We start from the raw sequence: 26,118 nt of genomic DNA on the forward strand, positions 1-26,118 counted from the left end.
TTGTTAATTTTCAATTGTTAAATATTTACTGTTAATAAGTACTAGTATAAATATCACCGAGATGATAATTTTTTACATACATCTTTGTGCACTTATTTTTTTTTTTTTTTTTGTCTTTTTTTGTCTTTTGTTGTTGTTGTTGTTGCTATTTCTTGGGCCGCTCCCGCAGCATATGGAGGTTCCCAGGCTAGGGGTCGAATCGGAGCTGTAGCCACCAGCCTACGCCAGAGCCACAGCAACGCAAGATCCGAGCCGCGTCTGCAACCTACACCACAGCTCACGGCAACGCCGGATCGTTAACCCACTGAGCAAGGGCAGGGACCGAACCCGCAACCTCATGGTTCCTAGTCGGATTCGTTAACCACTGCGCCACGACGGGAACTCCCTATTTTTTTTTTTTTTTAAGATGAAGTCCTAGAAATCAAATTGCTGTGTCAGTGGGTAGATATAGTTCACCTTGAACGGCACAGGTTTGAACTGCATGGGTCCTCTTATGTATAGATTTTTTTTCAATAAATTCTACAATACTACATGACCCAGTTGATTGAATATATGGATTAGAACTGTGGACTTGGAGAACCAACTATAAAGTTATGCACAGATTTTTGCCTGCACCAAGGGTCAGCATTCCTAATCCCTGTTTTGTATAAGGGCCATCTGTACAATTTTGATAATTAAAATTATCAAAAGCTTTTGATAATTTCCAAGTTGTCCTCCAGAAAACCTCCAGTTTGTATTCCCACAATTTCACAATTTATACAGTAGAAGTTATCAATTTTTTAACAAACATAAGAAAAAATGACATCTATGGTTTTAATTTGGTTAATTTGAACTTTTATGGTTTTAATTTAAACTTTTTAATTTACTTGTAGTTTTTCACTTGTTCAGATTTTTCACTTTTACTTTGTGATTTGCCTAATCATATCCTTTTTTTTTATCTTATTCTCACTGAGTTGTAGCTTTTTATATGTTAAAGATACTACTTTCTTTGTCATTGTTGCAAATTTTATTATTTGTAGCTTGGCTTTTTATGTTTTTTTAATCAAAATTTAGAATGTTAGTGTTGCTGGAATTTTTAATCTTTTGTTCATTTCTGAAATTCATTGTTTAAAGAATGTCTTCTTCCAGTACTTTTACATGTTTTTCTTTAATGTCTTGAATAAAAATGATTCTGCATTGATTGGAAACATTACACACACACACACACACACACACCTATAACTGTATATTTGTATCTATTTTTAGATATTCTGTATTATAAGATCAGAGAGGGAAAAAGGGAGAGCAATCATGTAAAGCCCTATAAACCATTGTAAGGACTAATATTTGCTAACACTGAACCTTCTTCCTTGCTTACTAACACTAGGATTACCATGTCATAGTGAGTTATTCTTTAAGTATTGCATCTATAGTTAAGAAATGTCTTTACAAAAAATGATCTATTTTTAAAAAGTTAATATCTGCAATTGATAAAATAATCATTGATGTACTCTAGTGTTTAAATGTTTCTTATCATAGTCATAACAAACACATTTTTTCCCCAATTGCTATGATCTTACAAATGTGAAATCTTCTATTTAACTTTCATTATTTTTTTAAGTAGTACTGCCTATTTTAATATTGGGCAGAGTATTTAATGAACAAAATGTCAGTTCTTAAGTGCTGAAATTATTTTAAGCGATAACACCCACAACGAAGAGTAGCTTGTATTTTGTACTTCACTTACTTGGATCCAAATATTAATTTAAAGTCCTCATTCATTTTCAATTTTCAAGTTCTTCTGGTAGAAGATACCTAAAGGCACCCAAGCAGCAAGAGTAGTGAAGAGTCACAAATCATGGCTATGCTGAAAACTGACCTGGTTGACCAGATAAGTCAGCTCGCTGGGAAAACTACAAGCTCTGTTGAAGAACCAAATATCCCAGGAGGAATAAAACAGGAAAAGGGAAAAAAATCTTTATTGCTGAGAGAAGTAAAATTAACTAGAGTGTTGTCATGTTATAAATGAAAATTTTCCTAAATAGCAGTATTTTCTGACAAAGTTTGGCTATTTGATTCTCGAACATGACTTTGAGGCTGCACGCAAGTATTTTCATTTGTAGTCAGAGGAAGGAAAGAGATGAGAAAGAGAAATTTGAACCGTCCACCCTTTTCTTTTTATTGTTTGTAGCCCCTTGGGCAATTTAGCAGGTATATAGCCAGTAGTTTCTTAAGTTTTTATTTCTCATGATGTCCAAACTACCATGGGTATAAGATAGTGCCTCAATTCAAACCTGACTCAGAGAAGTTGAAAAATATCTTTTTAAATCACAGTTTTGCGTCTCTTCTGGTACTTCCCAATTCTGATTCCCACTCATCACTTTTGCAACAAAAGAAAGTTGAGATAAAATTTCTGATGGTAATTTATTCTGTGAAGTGACCTTATCTTGTGATCCTGTCAATATCGTCAGGGTTATATTTGGAATATTTACACATCAATAGATCTGGTTTTCAAACAAAAGAATGTGAAAATAACAAGAAATGATTTGTAATACAGCAAGAACAAAAGGAACACTGAGAAACAGTCTGCAAATAGGTGGCCTTGTAAAGCTTTTTTGGTAGTGAAGAGTTAATAACTTATACTTGGTAGAGAGGAACTGGCTGGGTCCTAAGGCATTTGTCTAATTCATTCCATTAATATAGAAGGTCTAATGATATTAAACCCCATGTAATTTCTGCATTCCTAACTTATTCCAATCCTCAGCTTGTAAGTCAGCGTATTATATGTAATGTAGGCATCTATTCTTTCTTGACCTTCCTAACTTAAGCTTTTCCAGAGTCCTGTTTCTTTCTCTGTTTCTGTTTTTCCCCTATTTTCCAATTCCTTTATGCATTGAATGTTTTCATCCCAGATCCTAAGTAAATTTAAAAATTGATGTTACTGTAATATTTCTGTATTTATGAATTCTCTGGGACTTTCTAGGTCTTGATTAGAAGGGGAAAATGTATGAGTAAAAGATAAAGAGAGTATAAAACAGAAAATGAGAGTGAAGAGTACACCAAATAAGAAAGTAGAAAAGACTTCAAAAGGCATAATTTACATGGAATTTTAGGGAAGTGGGAAATTATAGCTATACCCTTCTTATAAATCTTTTAAACAGCTGTCTGATTTTCATTTAGGGTATATAGGTTTCATTTTTTTCCCAGGTTATGGTAAAATATTCAAACTAAATGCTAATAGCTTTCTTTAATAATTATTTTTCCCTTTTAGGAAAGAAAACAAGACTTCAGTGATAATTTTAGGTCTTAGTGGTAGCTGGAATAGAACACCTTAATTTCTGAGTCCTTAATATAAGGCTTTTCTGATTTTGAGTACTAATTTGCTTAAAGTCTAATTTTTAAATTCCTTAGTTTGATAAATAATATTTTCTCTATATTTGGTTTTCAACAACAACTGTAGATCAGTGGTAGGAACAAGATCAGAATTCAGGAAGGCATACTACATGAAATACCTAGTTGGATTAATGAGGATTTATCCATCCTGATATTTGATCTCAAAGCATTTTTGTAGATATTCACGGTTATTGTCCATGATATTGCAAATCTGAGAGTTCGGAATATACTGTAAGCAATATCCTCTCACTGAGTTCTAAGGGACCTAGTATTTTGGTAATTTTTCTTTCTCTTAAACTCATACTTTCAACTTACTGTCAGAGACTAAAGTGAAATCCCTTTTTAGTTTCAAGAGTAATTTTTTATTACTTAGAAATAGTTCCAATATTTCCATGTTAATATCATGATTTAGAAACAGTAAAGTCAAAGACCTGAACTTCAGTCCTGGGTTTTCCCCTAATTAGTTACATAACCTTTGTTAAGGTATTTAACTTCTCTGGAAGTCATTTTATTCTCATTTATATATAATGTATACTAAATAGCTCAGAATATTTTCTTATGTGAAATAAATGTGGTAGAATTCATGATCACACTCTTGTTCACCATTATTACCAATTTCTATATGATTTTATGGATCAGGACATATACTTTCTTTTTTTTTTTTTTTGCCTTTTCTAAGGCCGCTTCTCCTGGCATGTGGAGGTTCCCAGGCTAGGGGTCTAATTGGAGCTTTAGCCGCCGGCCTCCGCCACAGCCACAGCTCACGGCAATGCCGGATCCTTAACCCACTGAGTGAGGCCGAGGATGAAACCCACAACCTCATGGTTCCTAGTCGAATTCGTTACCCACTGCGCCATGATGGGAACTCCCAGGACATGTACTTGCTAATTTTTATCTTCTCAGATATTAAAATACTAACTGCTCCATTCTCCCTTCTCCCAGTTTTGAAAGTTTTCTGAATTCCTTTGGCCATGTAAATTGTACCTCTCTAATCTTTCTCTATTGATGTCTTTCTTAAAATAGAGTTGATGAAATCAGCACGAAGTGAAGATGTAGGCAGATGTGCTATGATGTTATATAAATTTAAGGTCATATTTTCTGTTTTACTTCAGCTGTTTTTTTTTTAATGCCAGTATTTCTAGGGCTTTTTAGTCATATCATTTCAAACCGTCTTTTAGGCCAACCCCTTGTCTCTGGACTACACTATTCCTAAACTCTTTGCTGTTAAATATCTTCTGCAACAGAGATTTCACAACTTGTCTCTCACCTTGAGGAAGTTCTTATAGCCAACATAAATCTTCCTTTCTGCAATTTAAGTTGAATTTATTTCCTTTTTCTTTTCTCTTTGAAGATGGGAACAGCCCCAAACTTGAAGTGATGCTTTCATGTGAGGGCCAGTCTGACATCATTTTTAGATTTTATATAGTAAAGCTTCCTGATTTTCATTTCAATATTCATGGTCTCAGGAGATGCTCTTCTTTACAGCCCAAATGAAATAAGTTACATATCTAATATTAATGTTTATTATATCTTCTGCTAGTTAGAACCAAATGAGGTGCTAAAATAAAAAATGAGGTCTCAAAACCCCATTTGAGGACTTTAGCAGCTTTGTGTTTTATTTGGTATAACTGTAGTCATAGGACTGGGTTTTTGCTTGTGATTTGTAGATTTTATCTCATTTTATTAGTCATATTGTATATGTGATTTATTCATCCATATCTTTTTTGTACATGATGAAAATAGAAACTTGTTCTTTAAAACGGGTTGTCTTGGAGCAGATTTCAATGTGTGTCATCAAAAAGCATTAGTACCTAAGCTACAAAATAATGCTGAGTATTAGAAAGGAAAAAGCAAAACACATTCTCTGCCCTTGAGATGTCTATAGTCTTACTGGGGGAAGAGATTGTAAAAATTATAATTATGAAACACTTATAAAATAGTATAAGATAGAGCATATAAAGTAAGATATTTAATGTAAATCTAATTTTGCATTTTAAAGATTAATATAGAAAAAAGTATACTATACAGATCTGTTCTATTAACTAAGGTACCCTAAACTGTCTTAATTGTTTCATTCGGATTTCTTCTTCTTTTTTTTTTTTTTTTAACTTTAAAGGTTCAGCAGTTTTCTGAAAAAGCCTTCCTCCTACAGCTTTTGAAAACTCATGAAAATGCCTTAAAAAGACAGTGCAGTGAAATTACAAACGAAAAGAATATGCTCCTTCAAGCCTTTGTAAGTCTTCAGCCATTTAAGAATGTCTATCTCACTAACTGTGTCAAAAAGTATTTAAATATACTTAGGTATACTTTTAGAAAATTATCTGTATGCATATTGGCAGGTAGTCCAGTTCAAATATGGAAAATTATTAAGTGCTATTTTAAATCAGTTGGTAGAGTAATATAGTTTGAATAGTTTGAAAGAATTTTATTGGCAGGATGCAATATAAAATTATTTGCAGATGTAATCAGCATAAAAGAAACAGTAACACTGTTTGAATTGCTCAGGCTTCAAGACATTGGTTTTAATGCTTTTGAAAAGCAGAGGTAGACATATTTATGGATGTGGGTGAAAAGGTAGATTTTGTTTATCTTTTTGTCATAAGTCAGAAGCCAACAGACTCGGTAGCTGTAAATGATAGGGCCAGTTTAGGAATATGACTTGTAATTAATTTACATTAAAAATACATTTAAAAATATGTATCTAAAGTCAGAATCAAACACCAAATGGTTTTGAATGACATGGCCAGTTTCCAAATGTAGCTTATAACTAGTTACATTTCTTAGAAAAAGTAGGAAAATGCAGTAATGTTTAGTTCTACCATTGTCAAAAGTTTTAAGTTCTAGCTTTGTTTAAAGTTTCTGGAAATTCTTTTATTTCTTATCTTTTATTTATATATATGTTTTTTTCTACTGTACAGCATGGTGACCCAGTTACACATACATGTATACATTCTTTTTTCTTACATCATCATGTTCCACCATGAGTGACTAGACATAGTTCCTAGGGCTACACAGCAGGATCTCATTGCTAATCCATCCGGAAGGCTACATTCAGCATCTATTTACCCAAAGCTACCAGTCCCTCCCACTCCCTCCCCTTCCCCCTTGGCAACCACAAGTCTATTCTCCAAGTCCATGAGTTTCTTTTCTGTGGAAAGGTTCTTTTGTGCCGTATATTATATTCCAGATATGTGATATCATATGGTACTTGTCTTTCTCTTTCTGACTTCCTTCACTCAGGATGAGAGTCTCGAGTTCCATCCATGCTGCAAATGGCATTATTTTGTTCTTTTTTATGGCTGAGTAGTATTCCATTCCACACACACACACACACACACACACACACACACACACACCCACGTCATCTTAACGCAATCATCCGTCGATGGACATTTAGGTTGATCCCATGTCTTGGCTATTGTGAATAGTGCTCCAACGAACATGCGGAAAAGTTTTGTCCGGATATATGCCCAAGAGTGGGATTGCTGGGTCATATGGTAGTTCTATGTATAGTTTTCTAAAGTGCCTCCATATTGTTCTCCATAGTGCTTATACCAATTTATATTCCCACCAACAGTGCAGGAGGGTTCCCCTTTCTCCACATCCTCTCTAGCATTTGTTATTTGTGGACTTAGTAATGATGGTCATTCTGACTGGTGTGAGGTGGTACCTCATGGTGGTTTTGACTTGCATTTCTCTAATAATCGGTGATGTTGAGCATTGTTTCATGTGCTTGTTGGCCATCTGTATATCTTCCTTGGAGAAATGTCTCTTCAGGTCCTTTGCCCATTTTTCAATTGGGTTGTTGGGTTTTTTGCTGTTGAGTTGTATAAGTTGTTTGTATATTTTAGAGATGAAGCCCTTGTCAGTTGCATCATTTGAAACTGTTTTCTCCCATTCTGTAAGTTGTCTTTTTTTTTTTTTTTAATGGTTTCCTTTGCTGTGCAGAAGCTTGTCAGTTTGATTAGGTCCCATTGGTTTATTTTTGCTTTTACTTCTGTTGCTCTGGGAGACTGACCTGAGCAAACATTTGTAAGGTTGATGTCAGAGAATGTTTTGCCTATGTTCTCTTCCAGGAGTTTGATGGTGTCTTGTCTTCCATTTAAGTATTTAAGCCATTTTGAGTTTATTTTTGTGCATGGTGGGAGGGTGTGTTCCAGTTTCTTTGATTTACATGCAGCTGTCCAGTTTTCCCAGCAACGCTTGCTGGAAAGACTGTCTCTTTTCCATTTTATATTCTTGCCTCCTTTCTCAAAGATTAGTTGCCCATAGGTGTCTGGGTTTATTTCTGGGTTCTCTCTTCTGTTCCATTGGTTGGTATGTCTGTTTGGGTACCAGTCCCACACTGTCTTGATGACTGTGGCTTTGTAATATTGCCTGAAGTCTGGGAGAGTTGTGCCTCCCGCTTGGTTTTTGTTCCTTAGGATTGCTTTGGCAGTTCTGGGTCTTTTGTGGTTCCATACAAATTTTTGGATTGTTTGTTCTAGTACTGTGAAAAATGTCATGGGTAGTTTGATAGGGACTGCATTGAATCTGTAGATTGTTTTGGGCAGTATGGCCATTTTTACAATATTAATTTTTCTAACCCAGGAGCATGGAATATCTTTCCATTTCTTTACATCTTCTTTAATTTCCTTGACTAGTGTTTTATAGTTCTTGGCATATAAGTCCTTTACCTCCTTGGTCAGGTACATTCTCAAGTATTTGATTTTTGGGGGTACAATTTTAAAAGGTATTGTATTTTTGTATTCCTTTTCTAATAGTTCATTGTTAGTATACAGAAACGGGACTGATTTCTGAATGTTAATCTTATATCCTGCTACTTTGCTGAATTTGTGGATCAGTTCAGGTAGTTTTTGGGTTGAGTCCTTGGGGTTTCTCTGTGTAGTATCATGTCATCTGCATACCGTGACCATTTTACCTCTTCTCTTCCAATTTGGATACCTTTTCTTTCTTTTGTTTGTCCGATTGCTGTGGCTAGGACTTCCAATACTATGTTGAATAACAGTGGTGAGAGTGGGCATCCTTGTCTTGTTCTAGAATTTAGTGGGAAGGCTTTCAGCTTTCCTCCATTGAGTTATATTATATTTGCTGTGGGTTTGTCATAAATGGCTTTGATTATGGCAAGGAATGTTCCCTCTATACCCACTTTGGTAAGAGTTTTGATCATGCATGGATGTTGGACTTTGTCAAATGCTTTTTCTGCATGTTTTTCTGCATCTATTGAGAGGGATCATATGGTTTTTGAGGGGGTTTTTTTGTTGTTAATGTGGTATATGACATTGGTTTCTCTGGCGGTGGCCGCCCCTTCTCCTCTCCCTTCCCCAACGATGGCGGCTTATCTCTCCTGTGGGTCCAGACCTTCTTCTGGGTTCCCTCTGCCGTAGCTTTCCATTCCCCAGCCCTTAGTGCATCGCTTCCCCTATTCACGGCACACTGTTCCGTAGTCCCTTAGGCCGTCTCCACACTGCCAACCCCAGCCCGCTCCCATGGACTGACCTCCAGAGTCTAAGTCTCAGTGCCCAGCCTGACCTGAGCATCTCAGGCTGTGGTGTCTACGCCAGTAGTTCCGATGATCTGTGCTTCTCTCACTCTAGTTTTTGGTTCTCAGACCTGCTGCTGTGCTTTTCTTGGCGTCTTGGAGATCCCTCCAACTCGGCTGATATTTCCGTTGCTTAGGTGGTGGCTTCCTGGGGTGTGAGTTCCCTTTCTCCTTCACAGCTTCCTCTCGGGAATGCTTGTCCATCCTGATTCCTTTTCTCTCTCTCTCTCTATTTTTCTTTTGCTCTACCCAGTTATGTCAAGAGTTTTTTGCTCTTTTTGGAGGTTTAAGTTCTTCTGCCAGCATTCAGTTGATGTCGTGAGCGAGGTGTTTTGTGTGTAAATGTGTTTTTTTGATGTGTTTGTGGGAGAGGGTGAGCGTGTCCTCTTACTCTTCTGCCATCTTGCCTCCCTCCTCTGGAAATTCTTATTTTTATCCCATGTTGACATTTCATGAAATGTCAACTATTATTTAGAAGTGAATTTGAAATGAGTATATAATTTAGCCTTCATTATCTTCATTTCAAAAACTTTTCTTAGGAGTTACTTTGTAGTGGTGCAGCAGGTCACTGCAGTGGCTCAGGTTGCTGCTGTGGCGTGGGTTCGCTCCCTGGCCGGGGAACTTCCATGGGCCTTGGATACGGCCAAACAATAAAAAATAAAAAAATAATGAAAGTTTTTCCTAGATTTTATTGTTTGTTTTTCTTTTTTATTCCTAAGATAGTAATTCCTTTGAGTCTGGATTTTCATTTTCAACTTTGGTCATTTAATTATTTTACCACAAAGTTGCCATAATTCCTTTGAGTATAAGTTTTTATTTTCAACTTTGGTCATTTTACCACCTATTTTGCAATGATAAAATGGTATATATGGCTGAAAGTTCAGTACACAAACACATATATAGTGATTGGTTGCAGAATTTCTATATCGATAATTCCTCTAAAACATGAAGGATAAATCTTTCACATGAAAATAATTGGTTATTATGTAATAACTTCAGTTTTTTTCAATTAATATTGCTGGAGGAGTACAGCACTTTTGTGATAATACTAGGAAATATAATTTTCTTTTTGTTAATATTTCCAAATGATTGCATTTTAAATCACTTAAGAAAAATGTTTTAATTAACAACTATATTTGATCTTTGGTTTCTATTTTTTAGGAGGCTACAAAGAGAAAAGTGACAGAGGAGGAGGAAAAATTTATTAAGGAAATTACAGACTTCAATAATGAGTATGACATAACAAAGAAACGAGAGCTTTTGGTGAAAGAAAATATCAAGATTGAAATATCTGACTTAGAAAACCAGGCAAATATTCTGAAAAAGGGTATGAATGCATAGTACCACCTCAATAACTAGCATTAATGAAAACAACTTATTTTGATTATATGAATTTTTCAGAAATTTAACTGGGGTATTACATAGATATTCTTTTACTTTTATCTTAATTATATGTGTCTTTTATTGTGAGCAGTCTCAATATTCCTTAGAAGAAGGTGTGATGTGAGCATTGGTCATTCACTTAATAATGAGATTCTGTTTACTATCTGTTATGTGTAGGACAGAGGTCCTTTTTTTTTTTTTTTTCCCAGGGCTTCACCTGTGTCATATGGAAGTTCCCAGGCTAGGGGTCTAGTCTAATCACAACTGCAGCTACCGGCCTACACCACAGCAAGAGCCACAGCAGTACAAGATCTGCACCACATCTGTGACCTATACCACAGCTCACAGCAGTGTCGTATCTTTAACCTCAGAGTAAGGCCATGGATTGAGCCCACATTCTCTTGGATACTAGTTGGGTTCATAACCCATTGAACCACAGTGGGAACTTTCAGGGAAGAGGTTCTTAACCATAGGCACACATCTGGGAAGTTTTAAGTAAATATATTAAATGCTTGAGTCTCACCCTAGACCTGTTGAATCAGGATAGGGAACTTAATTTTTAAGTCCCTTACATAACATTAATGTGTACTATTGTTTAATAACCACAAGTGTAGAACATAAGTTCAAATAGGTATTAACCTTATGAGATACTCTAAACCCTTCTTTCTTTAAAAAGTCATTGATGCCACCACTTCTATTCAACATACTATTGGAGATTCTAGCCAAATCTGTTAGGGAAGAAAAAGAAATAAGACATTCAAATTAGAAAGGAAGAAGTAAAAGTATCTATATTCCTAAATGGCATGATCATATAGGTATAATACCTAATGATTCTGCAAACAAAACACATATACACACAAAACCAGTCAGCTTAAGCCAATAAATAAATACAGTAAAGTCGCAGAATATAAAATTAACAGACAAAACCCACTAAATCTGTATATTTAGTGGAATCTCTGTCACATACCAACAGCATTTTTTCTTCTTTTCTTTCTTTTTTTGCTTTTTAGGGCTGCACTGGCAGCATATGGAAATTCCCAAGTAGGGGGTCAAATCAGAGCTACAGTCACCAGCCTACACCACAGCCACAACAACACGGGATCTGAGCCGCGACTGTGACCTACATCACAACTCATGCCAATGCTGATCCCCAACCCACTGAGCAAAGCCAGGGATTGAACCTGCATCCTCGTGCATACCAGTTGGATTCATTTCTGCTGTGCCACAACAGGAACTCCCAGAATTTTTTTGGTGCATAGAAAAACCCGTTCTAAATTGACATATGCTTACTGTGGTATATGGAATGATAGACCAATGGGGAATTTTCGTATAGCACAGGGAACTCTACTTGGTATTCTTTGATGGTCTATATGGGAAAAGAATCTGAAAAAGAATAGGTGTGTTTACATGTATAACTGAATCACTTTGTTGTACAGAAGAAATTTCACAACATTGTAAATCACCTATACTTCAGTAAAACTTTTAAAAATTAAAAAAAAAAAAGAAAAACCCATCCTGAAATTCATATGGAACCCCAAAGGATCCAAATAGCCAAAACAGTCTTGAATAACAAATTTGGAGGTCTCACACTTCCTTATTGTAGAGCTTAAGTTAAATAATCTAAACAATGTGATACTGGAAAAAGACAGACATACAGAACAACGGGATAGAATAGAGAGCTCAAATATAAACCCTTGTATTTATAGTCAGATAATTTTTGATAAGGATACCAAGACCATTCAAAGGGAAAGGACAATATTTTCCACAAATTCTGTGGGAAGACTGGATACCACATGCCAAAAAATGAAATTGGGCCTTTACTTTATATTATATACAAAAATTCACTAAAAATGGATCAGAGCCTTAAAAACTAACATGATAATCTTGTAATCCCCAGATGAAAGGGTCCATCACTTTTAGCTTCAAAATAATGACTATAATGATGATCGTAACATCTTTCTCAAAATGTCCCTCTTAATCATTTCTTTAGTTGGTAAATCAGTTCTTTGTGGATATTAGATAAGAAAAAAGCATATTACATTCTTTACTTGTTAGTATCCTTTAAAGATAGGCAATATATGCACAGTTAAATAAGAAATATTACTCACAGCAGTGGGATCAAGGTGGTGGAGGAGTAGGATGCGGTGCTTGCCTTCTCCCAAAAAACACATCTAAGAAACCCTTCTACATGTGGAATGATTCACATAGAACATCGGAATGCTGACAGAAGATCTTAAACTTCCAAAAAGGTTAAGAAACCCTCTGCATAACTGGGTAGAACAAAAGAAAAAAAGGAGAGAAAGAAAAGAGAGGAATCAGGACAAGACCAGCACTCCAGAGAGAGAGCTGTGAAAGAGGAAAGGAATCTGCATCCTGAGAGGTCACCTGACAGATGGGGACATCAGTGGAGATGTAGGAGGAACCTCAAGCCTCTGAGGAATGCACAGCAGCCTGACTGAGGAGGGCAAAGCAGAGAGAGAACCACACAGGCCATTGTACCACTGCCCCCAGACTCCACAGCCTGAGACACTTGAGAGGGGGCTGGGTGCGGTGACTCAGGATTCTGAGGTCAGTTCTGGGGAGGGCACTAGGGTTAGCTGTGTGGATACAGCCTGAGGGGCTAGGGAGTGGTGAGCCATGGGCTGGGGAGTGGAGCACCACAGCCATGGGAGCTAGGGAGGAGGCCTAGGCCTGCAGGAGAGGCAAGGTGCCACTGTTGGTGAGGGGGAGAGGTGGGGGGAGGGGGTGGGACTGCCATAGGAATATCTTTCTCTGTGCACACATGGTCTCTTGGGTGGGGCACTTAATGTGTGGGATATAGGTGGTGGAAGCACATCTCTGAAGCCATCTCAGACTCCATAATTGGGTGTGGCCTACCACCACTAGGGGTCCGAGAATAGCTATCACCTGCAGTCCCAGTCACCTCAGGGATCCACTCGGAGGAGGGCAGTGCAACTGAGTGCTACCCTTGTTGCTCTCCCACCCCTGAGAATGCATGTGCCCTGCAGTTGCTGCTTCCAAAGGCTCTTGATGCTGCATACACCTTCCTGAGGGTCACTGCCACTTGCCAGGGCACTGCAAGCAGGAGCAGCCTATACCCCGTGGGTCTTTGCCGCTGTCAAGGGCCCATCCACCAGCCACTGGCTATAGGCCCCACCCATTACCTCCATCCCCTGGAAGCATGAGCAGGCCGTACACCAGCACACCCCCTATCAAGGGGATAACAGCCTGCACACACTGAGGAAAGACACAGCAAACATCCAAACCAAAAGCAGTACACACACACACACACACACACACACACACACACACACACACACACACAGCTATCACAAACTACCCAGGGGTGCTCTCATATAAAAATAGTCCTCCAAGAAGACATAAATTCTTTTCCCTAAACTCACAGAGTAAGAAAAATATAAGCAAAATGAAGAAGCGCAGAAATTATTCCCAGGCAAAAGAACAGGACAATTCCCCTGAAGAAGCAAATAATGAAACAGACCTCTGCAGTGTAACAGACACCAAGCTCAAAAAGGTGATAGTGAAAATTCTGAAGGAATTAAGACCAGATGTGAACAGTAATGTAGATTACTTTAGAAGGGAATTAGAAACTATAAGGAGGAGCTAAGAAAAATTAGAAAATTCATTTGTGGAGATGCAAGCTCAGTCAAAGACATTGAAAGGCAGAATGAATAATGCAGAGGAAACAAGTGACTTGGAATATAGAATAGTAGAAATCGCCAGAGGACAGCAGACAGAAAACCAAAAAAAAAAATGACAACAATATGAGACGTATGGGATAATATAAAGTGGGCCAATCTATGCATAAGAGGATTCCAAAAGGAAAAGAAAAGAGGAAAAAGGGGATTGAAAGTATATTTGGAGAAATTATGGCTAAAAACTTACCAAATCAAAATGAAAGATATCAAGATATAGGAAGCACAGAGGGCCCCAAACAAGTTGAACCCAAACAAATCTACACCAAGACATTATAATAAAAATGGCAAAAGTTAAAGAGAGGAATCTAAAGGCAGCAAGAAAAAAGCAAAGAGTTAATTATAAGGGAACCCCTATAAGGGTACTAGCTGATTTCTCTGCAGAAACATTACAGGCCAGAAAATAATGAAAATACATATATTCAAAGAACTAAAAGGGAAAAAATTGTAGGCTCGAATACTCAACCCAGCAAGATTGTCATTTAAAATAAGAAGTAGAGAATTTCTCCAAAAAACAAAAACTAAAATAATACAGCAATACTAAACCCATTCTAAAAGAAATATTGAAAGGTCTCTAAACAGAAAGGAAATAAGATGTAAGATGGGGGAAATCACAACTGGAAAGTAATTAGAGTATACAGATCTAAAAGGAAAAAAAATTGTAAAAGCAGTGAAAAGCACAAGAAACAGCAAAAGGATAACATGAAGATGTAAAAGACATCAAAATCATAAATGGGGAGGGAAGTAAAATCTACACTTTTTTTTTTTTTTTTTTTTTTTTTAATGTTAGGGCTGCATCTGCAGCATATGGAGTTTCCCAGGCCAGGGGTCTAATCAGAAATACCGCTGCCCGCCTACTCCACAGCCTCAGCCACATCCGGGTCCGAATCTGTGACCACAGCTTATGGCAATGCCAGATCTTTAAACCACTGAGTGAGGCCAGGGATCAAACCCACAGTCTTGTGGTTTCTAGTCGAATTCATTTTCACTGTGCCACACCAGGAACTCCAAGACTCTTGTTTTTTAGAATGCATTTAAGCCTATATGCTGTCAGGCTAAAGCAAGCAGATATAGGAAGGGGTCAACATCCTCAAACAACATGGCAACCACAAATCAAAACCAAACAATATATTCACAAAAACTAAAAAGAAGGGGACACAAGCATAAAATAAAAGGAAATCATCCAACTAGGAAAAAGGAACAAAGGAGAAACAGAACCAAATGGAAAACAAGACTTAAAGGCAATAAATACATCTTGTTTGATAATTATCTTAAATGTCAATGGAATGAATGCTCCAAGCAAAAGACACAGAGTGGCAGACTGGATGAAAAAACAAGAGCCTACAGTATGCTGCCTACAAGACACTCACCTTAGGGCAAAGGACACATATAAATTGAAAGTGAGGGGATGGAAAAAGATATTTCATGTGAATGGAAGTAAGAGGAAATGACAGTAAAGTGTGAGTCACAAAACTCATATCAGACAAGGTAGAATTTAAAACAAAGGCCAGAGGAGGCGGATCAAGATGGTGGAGGACTAAGACGTCATGCTCACCTTCTCCCACAAACACATCAAACAAACAAACAAACAAACAAAAAAACACATCTACATGTAAAACAGCTTGCATGGAACATCGACTGAATGCTGGCAGAAGAACTTAAACCCCCAAAAAGGGCATGAAACCTTTGACATAACTGGGTAGAACAAAAGAGAGAGAAAAGGAATCAGGACAGGAGTAGCATTCCTGAGAGCGAGCTGTGAAGAAGAAAAGGAACCCACACCCTGGGGAGTCACCTATCTGACAGGGAGATCAGCTGAGATGGAGGGACCTCAAAGTCGCTGAGAAAAGTGCAGCAGCTGAACTGAGGACAAAATAGAGTGAGAGCCGCACAGATCATCTGCACCACCAGCCCAGACACCACACCCTAAGACCCTTGGGTAGGGGCTGGGTGCTGAGATTTAGGCCTCAGAGGCCAGTCCCAGGGAGAGGACTAGGGTTGGCTGTGTGGAAACAGCCTGAGGGGCCAAGGAGCAGTGCGGCATGGGCAGGGGAATGGTGTTCTATGGGCTGGGGAGTGGATCGCCATGGCAGAGGGAACCTGGGAGAAGGTCTGGGCCTACAGGAGAAGCAAGGTGCCGTTGTTGGGGAGGATGAGAGGAGGAGGGTGGACTGCCATAGCAATCTCCCTGTGCATGCACGCTCCGGCTCTCAGAAGGCAGGGAGCCTCTGATGCAGGCTACCAGTGGTGAGAAGCCACTTGTTTTGCCTATGGGAGCCTGGGCGCTTCTTGTTCAGGCTTCAGGTGGCTGGGAACCTTTTGTGTAGACTAAGGGCAGAGTGGAACTAAGTGCAAAGCAGTGCCTCTTGGGCGATCTACAGGCAGCAGGGATGGACCACAGCAGTCATCTCAGAGGCCAGAGGGAGTTGTGGCCTGCCACCACTGGGGGCCTGTGAGTGGGCTCCACCTGTGGCCCCAGTCACCTCAGTGTTGGCAAAAATAAGAGGGTACTGCAATCAAGAACCACATGTTATTGCTCTCACCTTCCTGGGAACACACCTGGCTTGCAGCTACCACTGCCAAGTGCTCTGTGCAGCACCCAGATGCTTGATCACTGTCCTTTCCCAAGACCCTACAACTAGGAGCAGCTTGTGCAGCACCTCCTGTGTGGGCTAGGCAGGACAGGGTGCTTCTTGCATGGTCTTCAGGTGATGGGGGCAAGCCACTGCAGTTATCTCTGATTCCAGAGGTGGGTGTGCCCTGCCACCACTAGGGGTCCATGAACAGGCACCACTTGTGGCCCCAAGTGCCTCAAGGGTACCACAAAGGAGGCATTGTGACTGAACACCACCTGTTGTTGCTCTTGCACCCCTGGGAGCACACTGGCCCTGTTGCTGCCCCTGTGGAATGCTTTGAACAGTGTCTACACGCTTGATCTCAGTCACTTCCCAGGATCCTGCAACTAGGAGAAGATTTTGCAGCGCCTCCTGTGTGGGCTGAGTGAGACAGGGTGCTTTTTGAATGGTCTGCAGGTGGCAGGGACAAATCACCACAGTTATCACTGACTCCAGAGGTGGGCGTGGCCTGCCACCACTAGGGGTCCCTGAACGGCACCACCTGTGGTTCCAATCACATCAGAGGAGGGCATTGCAATTGAATACTACCCGTTGTTGCTACCATGGGAACTCACACACCCTGCTGCTGCAATTGCCAAATGCTCTGGGCACCTTGTAAATCTGCCTAGGCTCATTACCACTTCCCAGGGCCCTGAAACTAGGAGTAGCCTGTCCCACCTTCCTGCAGTTCTTTGCTGCTGTTAAAAGCCCAGCAACCAGGCACCGACTACTAGCCCTATCCACTGTCTCTTTCTCCCCGGTAACACACTCAGCACCCTGGGATAACAGCCTGCTCACACCAAAGAAAGAGACAGCAAATATACAAACTCCCATGCCAAAAATAAATAGTAGCTCCCCAGAAAATACAAAGGGGTGCTCTTGCATAGAAGTAGCCCTCCAAGACTAGTTTGGCTTCCCTAAACTCAGAAAAGAAAAACATAAGCAAGATGAAGATGCTCATGAATCATTCCTAGTTAAAAGAACAGAATTCACATGAAGCAGCAAACAATGAAACAGACCTCTACAATCTGACAGACACTGAGTTCAAAAGAGAGATAGTGGAGTTCCTGTCGTGGCGCAGTGGTTAACGAATCCGACTAGAAACCATGAGGTTGCGGGTTCGGTCCCTGCCCGTGCTCAGTGGGTTAATGATCCGGCGTTGCCGTGAGCTGTGGTGTAGGTTGCAGACGCGGCTCGGATCCCGCATTGCTGTGGCTCTGGTGTAGGCCGGTGGCTACAGCTCTGATTCAACCCCTAGCCTGGGAACCTCCATATGCCGCGGGAGCGGCCCAAGAAATAGCAACAACAACAACAACAACAACAAAAGACAAAAAGACAAAAGACAAAAAAAAAAAAAAAAAAAAAGATAGTGAAAATACTGAAGAAATTAAGGCTGAATATCAAGGAATTAAGAGTAGATATGAACGGTAATACAGATTCCTCTAGAAAGGAACTAAGTGACATTTTCATGACATTACATCCAAAAAAATCAGAATAATCAGAATATACATTCTTCTCAAGTGCACATGGAACTTTCTCAAGGATCAGTCGCATACTGGGGCACAAAGCTAACCTTAACAAATTTAAGATTAAGGATATTATTTCAAGTATCTTCTCTGACTACAATGGCATGAAACTAGAAATCAACCACAGGAAAAGAAATGAGAAAAAATGAACTACGTGGAGACTAAACAACATGCTACTAAAAAACCAATGGGTCAATGAGGAAATCAAGAAGGAAATTCAAAAATACTTCGAGACAAGTGATAATGAAGACACAACCACTCAAAATCTATAGGATGGTGCAAAAGCAGTGCTCAGAGGGACATTCATGGCAACACAAGCTCAAACAGGAAAAAAAAAATCAAATCGACAATTTAACCCACAACCTAAATGAATTAGAAAAAGAAGAACAAATGAAACCTAAAGTCAGCAGAAGAAAGGAAACCATAAAGATCAGAGAGGAAATCAATAAAATAGAGATTCAAAAAGCAATGGAAAAAAATCAGCCAAACCAAGAGCTAGTTCTTTGAAAAGGTAAACAAAATAGACAAGTTTCTGGCCAGACTCACCAAGAAGAGGACAGGAAAAAACCAAATAAGAAATGAAAAAGGAGAAATCACAACAGATATTGCAGAAATACAAAAAACCATAAGAGAATACTATGAAAAATTGCATGCCAACAAATTTGACAACCTAGAAGAAATGGACAACTTTCTAGAGAATTACAGCCTGCCAAAACTGAATCAAGAAGAAATAGATCAACTGAGTAGACCAATCACTAGAAATGAAAAAGAATATGTCATAAAAACAATCCCTACAAATAAAAGTCCAGGACCAGATGCCTTCACAGGCAAATTCTACTAAACCTACAAAGAAGAACTTATACCCATCCTCCTTAAACTTTTCCAAAAGGTTGAAGAAGATGGAACACACCCAAAGACATTCTATGATGCCACCATCACCCTAGTGGTACTGGTTTTAGTAGCCAAACCAGACAAAGATACCACCAAAAAAGAAAACTATTGGCCAATATCTTTGATGAATATAGACCCCAAAATTCTCAAAATTTTAGCCAACCAAGTCCAACAACATATAAAAAGATCATACACCATGACGAAGTGGGATTCATCCCATGTTCACAAGGATGGTTCAACATATGCAAATCAATCAACGTCATACACCACATTAACAACAAAAAACCCCTCAAAAACCATATGATCCCTCTCAATAGATGCAGAAAAACATGCAGAAAAAGCATTTGACAAAGTCCAACATCCATGCATGATCAAAACTCTTACCAAAGTGGGTATAGAGGGAACATTCCTTGCCATAATCAAAGCCATTTATGTCAAACCCACAGCAAATATAATATAACTCAATGGAGGAAAGCTGAAAGCCTTCCCACTAAATTCTGGAACAAGACAAGGATGCCCACTCTCACCACTGTTATTCAACATAGTATTGGAAGTCCTAGCCACAGCAATCGGACAAACAAAAGAAAGAAAAGGTATCCAAATTGGAAGAGAAGAGGTAAAATGGTCACGGTATGCAGATGACATGATACTACACAGAGAAACCCCAAGGACTCAACCCAAAAACTACCTGAACTGATCCACAAATTCAGCAAAGTAGCAGGATATAAGATTAACATTCAGAAATCAGTCCCGTTTCTGTATACTAACAATGAACTATTAGAAAAGGAATACAAAAATACAATACCTTTTAAAATTGTACCCCCAAAAATCAAATACTTGAGAATGTACCTGACCAAGGAGGTAAAGGACTTATATGCCAAGAACTATAAAACACTAGTCAAGGAAATTAAAGAAGATGTAAAGAAATGGAAAGATATTCCATGCTCCTGGGTTAGAAAAATTAATATTGTAAAAATGGCCATACTGCCCAAAACAATCTACAGATTCAATGCAGTCCCTATCAAACTACCCATGACATTTTTCACAGTACTAGAACAAACAATCCAAAAATTTGTATGGAACCACAAAAGACCCAGAATTGCCAAAGCAATCCTAAGGAACAAAAACCAAGCAGGAGGCACAACTCTCCCAGACTTCAGGCAATATTACAAAGCCACAGTCATCAAGACAGTGTGGGACTGGTACCCAAACAGACATACCGACCAATGGAACAGAAGAGAGAACCCAGAAATAAACCCAGACACCTATGGGCAACTAATCTTTGAGAAAGGAGGCAAGAATATAAAATGGAAAAGAGACAGTCTTTCCAGCAAGCGTTGCTGGGAAAACTGGACAGCTGCATGTAAATCAAAGAAACTGGAACACACCCTCCCACCATGCACAAAAATAAACTCAAAATGGCTTAAATACTTAAATGGAAGACAAGACACCATCAAACTCCTGGAAGAGAACGTAGGCAAAACATTCTCTGACATCAACCTTACAAATGTTTGCTCAGGTCAGTCTCCCAGAGCAACAGAAGTAAAAGCAAAAATAAACCAATGGGACCTAATCAAACTGACAAGCTTCTGCACAGCAAAGGAAACCATTAAAAAAAAAAAAAAAGACAACTTACAGAATGGGAGAAAACAGTTTCAAATGATGCAACAGACAAGGGCTTCATCTCTAAAATATACAAACAACTTATACAACTCAACAGCAAAAAACCCAACAACCCAATTGAAAAATAGGCAAAGGACCTGAAGAGACATTTCTCCAAGGAAGATATACAGATGGCCAACAAGCACATGAAACAATGCTCAACATCACCGTTTATTAGAGAAATGCAAGTCAAAACCACCATGAGGTACCACCTCACACCAGTCAGAATGACCATCATTACTAAGTCCACAAATAACAAATGCTAGAGAGGATGTGGAGAAAGGGGAACCCTCCTGCACTGTTGGTGGGAATATAAATTGGTATAAGCACTATGGAGAACAATATGGAGGCACTTTAGAAAACTATACATAGAACTACCATATGACCCAGCAATCCCACTCTTGGGCATATATCCGGACAAAACTTTTCCTTGAAAAAGACACGTGCACCCGCATGTTTGTTGGAGCACTATTCACAATAGCCAAGACATGGGATCAACCTAAATGTCCATCGACGGATGATTGCGTTAAGATGACGTGTGTGTGTGTGTGTGTGTGTGTGTGTGTGTGTGTGTGTGGAATGGAATACTACTAAGCCATAAAAAAGAACAAAATAATGCCATTTGCAGCATGGATGGAACTCGAGACTCTCATCCTGAGTGAAGGAAGTCAGAAAGAGAAAGACAAGTACCATATGATATCACATATCTGGAATATAATATATGGCACAAAAGAACCTTTCCACAGAAAAGAAACTCATGGACTTGGAGAATAGACTTGTGGTTGCCAAGGGGGAAGGGGAGGGAGTGGGAGGGACTGGTAGCTTTGGGTAAATAGATGCTGAATGTAGCCTTCGGGATGGATTAGCAATGAGATCCTGCTGTGTAGCCCTAGGAACTATGTCTAGTCGCTCATGGTGGAACATGATGATGTGAGAATGAAGAATGTATATATGTATGTATACTGGGTCACACTGCTGGAATACTGTAAACCAGGTATAATGAAAAAAAATCGTTACAAAAGAAAAAAATAAAACAAAGGCCATATAGAAGGACAAGGAAGGATATTGTTTAATGATAAAAGGATCCTTTCAAGAAGAGGATATTGTACTTGTCAATATATATGCCCCTAATAAAGGAGCACTCAAATACATGGAACAAATACTAAAAAACAGGAAGAAGAAATTGATGGGAATACAATAATAATAGGAAATTTTATCATTCTACTCTCATCAATGGACAGATCCTCTCGACAGAAAATCAGTAAGGCAACAGAGATCCTAGATGACACAAGAGAACAGTTTGACTTAATTGATATTTTTAGGACATTACATATTATATCCAAGAAACCGGGAATATACATTCTTTCCAAGTGCATGTGGAACATTCTCAAAGATTGACTGATACATGGGCACAAAATTCACCTTAGCCAATTTAAGAGTATAGAAAATTTTTCAAGTATCTTCTCTGACCACGGTGGCATGAAACTAGAACTCAACCACAGAAAAGTAATTGAAAAAACTGACTCTATGGAGACTAAAGAACATGATACTAAAAAAACAATGGTCATGAGGAAATCAAAAGGGAAATTAAAAAATACCTCAAGGTAAATGATAATTAAAATACTACTATTGAAAATCTGTGGGATGCTGTATAAGTTCTTAGAGAGCAGTTGATAGGAATACAGGCCTTCCTCAAAAAAGAAGAAAAATCTCAAATCTACAACATAACCTACCAAGTAAAAGAATTAGAAAAAGAAGAGCAACTAAGACCTAAAGTAAGCAGAAAGAAGGAAATCATAAAGATCAGAGAGAAAATCAATAGAGATTCAAAAAAATAGAAAAAAATCAATAAAACCAAGATCTTCTTGTTTGAAAGGGTCAACAATATTGACATACTGGAGTTCCAGTTATGGCTCAGTTGTGATGAATCCAACTCATGTCCATAAGGATACAGTTTTGATACATGGACCTTCTCAGTGGCTTAAGGATCCAGTGTTGCCATGAGCTGTGGTGTATGCTGGCAGCTACCACTCTAATTAGATCCCTAGCCTGAGAACTTCCATATGCTGTGGGTAATGGCTCTAAAAATTAAGGGGGAATAAAAGAGAGACAAACCTCTGGCCAAACTCAATAAGAAGAGAGAACAACCCAAATAAATAAAATAAATGAAAAAGGAGAAACCTTATTGGATAGCACAGAAATACAAAAAACCATAAGAGAATACTATGAACAATTATATTCCAACAAATTTGACAACCTGGAAGGCATGGACAACTTACCAGTGATGTATGCCCTAGACTATGTCTATATGAACCTAGAAAATAGATCATTTGAACAGAGTGATCTCTAGAAATGAAGTTGAATACGTAATAAAAAACACTTCTGTGAGTTCCCTTCGTGGCTCAGTGGTTAACGAATCTGACTAGGAACCATGAGGTTGTGGGTTCGATCCCTGGCCTCACTCAGTGGGTTAAGGATCCGGAGTTGCCATGAGCTGTGGTGTAGGTTGCAGATGCAGCTCGGACTCTGCATTGCTGTGGCTCTGGCATACACTGGTGGCTATAGCTCTGATTAGACCCCTAGCCTGGCAACCTCCATATGTCATGGGAGTGGCCCTAGAAAAAGACAAAAAGAACAACAAAAAACACTTCTTGCAAACAAAAGCCCAGGACCAAATGGCTTCATAAGCACATTCTACAAAACATACAAGAAAGACTTATACCGCATCCTTTAACATTTTTTCCAAAAGATTGAGGAAGAAGGAACACTCCAAAAGACATTCGATGAAGGCACCATCACTCTAATATGAAAACCAGACAAAGAAAATTATAGATCAATATCTTTGATGAGTATAGATGCAAAAATTCTCAACAAAATTTCAGCCAACTGAATCCAAGTGAGACTCATCTCAATTTCACAAGGACGGTTCAACATATTCAAATCAATCAACACCACATTAAGAAAAGAAAAGTTAAAAACCACATGATTATCTCCATATGTGTGTTAAAGCATTTGACAAAATCCAACATCCATTCATGATCAAAACTCCTACCAAAGTGGGTATAGAGAGAACATATCTTAACATAATAAAAGCCATTCATGGCAAACCCACAGCCAATATAATACTCAACAGAAAAAGCTGAAAGCCTTCTCTGAAATAAGGAACAAGATAAAGATGCCCACTCTCATCACTTTTATTCAGCATACTATTAGAAGTCCTAGCCACAGCAATAAGACAAACAAAAGAAATAAAAGGTATCCAAATTGAAAGCAAAAAAGTAAAATTATCACTCTATGCAGATGACATGCATTTCTGTATACTAACAATGAAACAGTAGAAAAGGAGTATAAAAAATAACTTTTTAAAATTCTACCCCACAATTAAATACCCAGGAATACACCTGACCAAGGAGGTGAAAGACTCATATGCTGAGAACTATAAAACATTAATCAAGGAAATTGAAGAGGATTCAAAGAAATTGAAAGATATATCATGCGCCTGGATTGGGAGAATTAATATTGTTAAAATGGCCATACTACCCAAGCAATCTACAGATTTAATGTGATAACTATCAAATTACCCATGACATTTTTCACAGAACTAGAACAATCTAAAATCTATGGAACTATAAAAGACCCAGGATTGCCAAAGCAGCCCTGAGGAACAAGTACTAAGCAAGAGGCATAACTCTCCCAGACTTCAGACAATATTGTAATGCTACAGTAATCAAGACAGTGTGATATTGGTATGAAAACATATATACAGACCAATGGAGCAGAAGAGAGGACCCAGAAATAACCCTGGACACCTGTGGTCAACTAATCTTCAACAAAGGAGGCAAGAATATAAAATTGGAAAAGACAGTCTCTTTAGCAAGTGGTGCTGGGAAAACTGGATAGAGGCATATAAATCAAAGACACTAGAACACTCTGTCATGCTATGCATAAAAATAAACTAAAAATGGCTTTAAAGCTTTAAATGTAAGACAAGACACCATAAAACTCTTAGAAGAGAACACAGGCAAAATATTCTCTGACTTCAACCATACAAATGTTTTCTTAGGTCAGTCTCCCAAGGCAATAGAAATAAAAACAAAAATAAACCAATAGGACTTAATCAAACTTACAGTCTTTTGCACAGCAAAGGAAACCATAAAAAACAAAAACAAAAAGACAACCTACGGAATGGGAGAAATTAGTTGCAAATGATGCAGCTGACAAGAGTTTAATCTCCAATATATAAAAACAGCTCATACAATTCTAGTGCAAAAAAAAAAAAAAAAAAAAAAAAAACCATTGAAAAGTGGGAAAAAAGACCTCAATAGACATTTCCCCAAAGATGACATAGGGATATCCAATAGGCACATGAAAAAATGCTCAACATCACTCACTATTAGAGAAATTCAAATCAAAACTACCATGAGAAACCTCCTCACACTGGTCAGAATGCCAATCATTAATATGTTTACAAACAACAAATGCTGGAGAGGGTGTAGGAGAAAGGGAACCCTCCTACACTGCTGGTGGGAATGTAAATTTGTACAACCACTTTGGAAAACAGTATGAGGGTACTTCAGAAAACTAAATATAGAACTGCCATATGATTCAGTAATTCCACTCATGGGCATATAATCAGACAAAATTTTTATGCAAAAAATGCACCCTATGTTCACTGCACCACTATTCACGATAACCAAGACATGGAAAGGACCTAAATATCCATCAGCAGATGAATGGATTAAGAAGATGTGGTTCATATACACAATGGAATACTATGCAGGCATAAATAAACAAAATAATTGCATTTGCAGCAACATGGATGGAACTAGAGATTCTCATACTTAGTGAAATAAGTCAGAAAGAGAAAGACAAATACCACATGATATCACTTATATGTGAAATCTAAAATATGGCATCGTTGAACCTATCTACAGAACAGAAACAAACTCATGGACATACAAAACAGGCTTGTTGTTGCCAAGGGGTAGGGGGAGGGAGTGGGAGGAACTGAGAGTTTGGGATTAGTATATGCAAAATATTACATTTAGAATGGGTGAACAATGAGGTCCTGCTCTATAGCACAGGGAACTATATCCAGTCACTAGTGACAGGGCATGGTGGAGGATAATATGAGGAAAAGAATGTTGGGGTTTCCATTGTGGCTTAGAGGTACGAACCTGACTAGTATCCATGAGGACGTGGGTTAGATCACTGGCCCTGCTCAGTGGGTTAAGTATGTGGCTTTGCTGTGAGCTGTGGTGTAGGTAGCAGACAGAGCTCAGATCGCATGTTGCGGTGGCTGTGGTGTAGGCTGGCAGCTGCTGCTGCAATTCAACCCCTAGCCTAGGAACTTCCATATGCAGCACTTGCAGCTCTAAAAAGAAAAAAATATATATAAAAATGAAAAATTG

At 38.5% G+C, this 26,118-nt stretch overlaps 1 protein-coding gene across 1 annotated transcript in view; it reads left to right on the top strand.

Annotated features, from left to right (window-relative positions):
• Nucleotides 1-26,118, top strand: part of CCDC172 (coiled-coil domain containing 172) — an 88,495-nt gene that overhangs the window by 16,776 nt on the left and 45,601 nt on the right. Inside the window, exons 4-5 of the mRNA XM_021073407.1 lie at nucleotides 5,489-5,605; nucleotides 10,076-10,241. Coding sequence (XP_020929066.1) covers nucleotides 5,489-5,605; nucleotides 10,076-10,241 — 283 coding nt within the window. The remainder of the gene's footprint in view (nucleotides 1-5,488; nucleotides 5,606-10,075; nucleotides 10,242-26,118) is intronic.

The sequence above is a fragment of the Sus scrofa genome, chromosome 14 (assembly GCF_000003025.6).
Source record: "Sus scrofa isolate TJ Tabasco breed Duroc chromosome 14, Sscrofa11.1, whole genome shotgun sequence".
Classification (NCBI taxonomy): Eukaryota; Metazoa; Chordata; class Mammalia; order Artiodactyla; family Suidae; genus Sus; species Sus scrofa.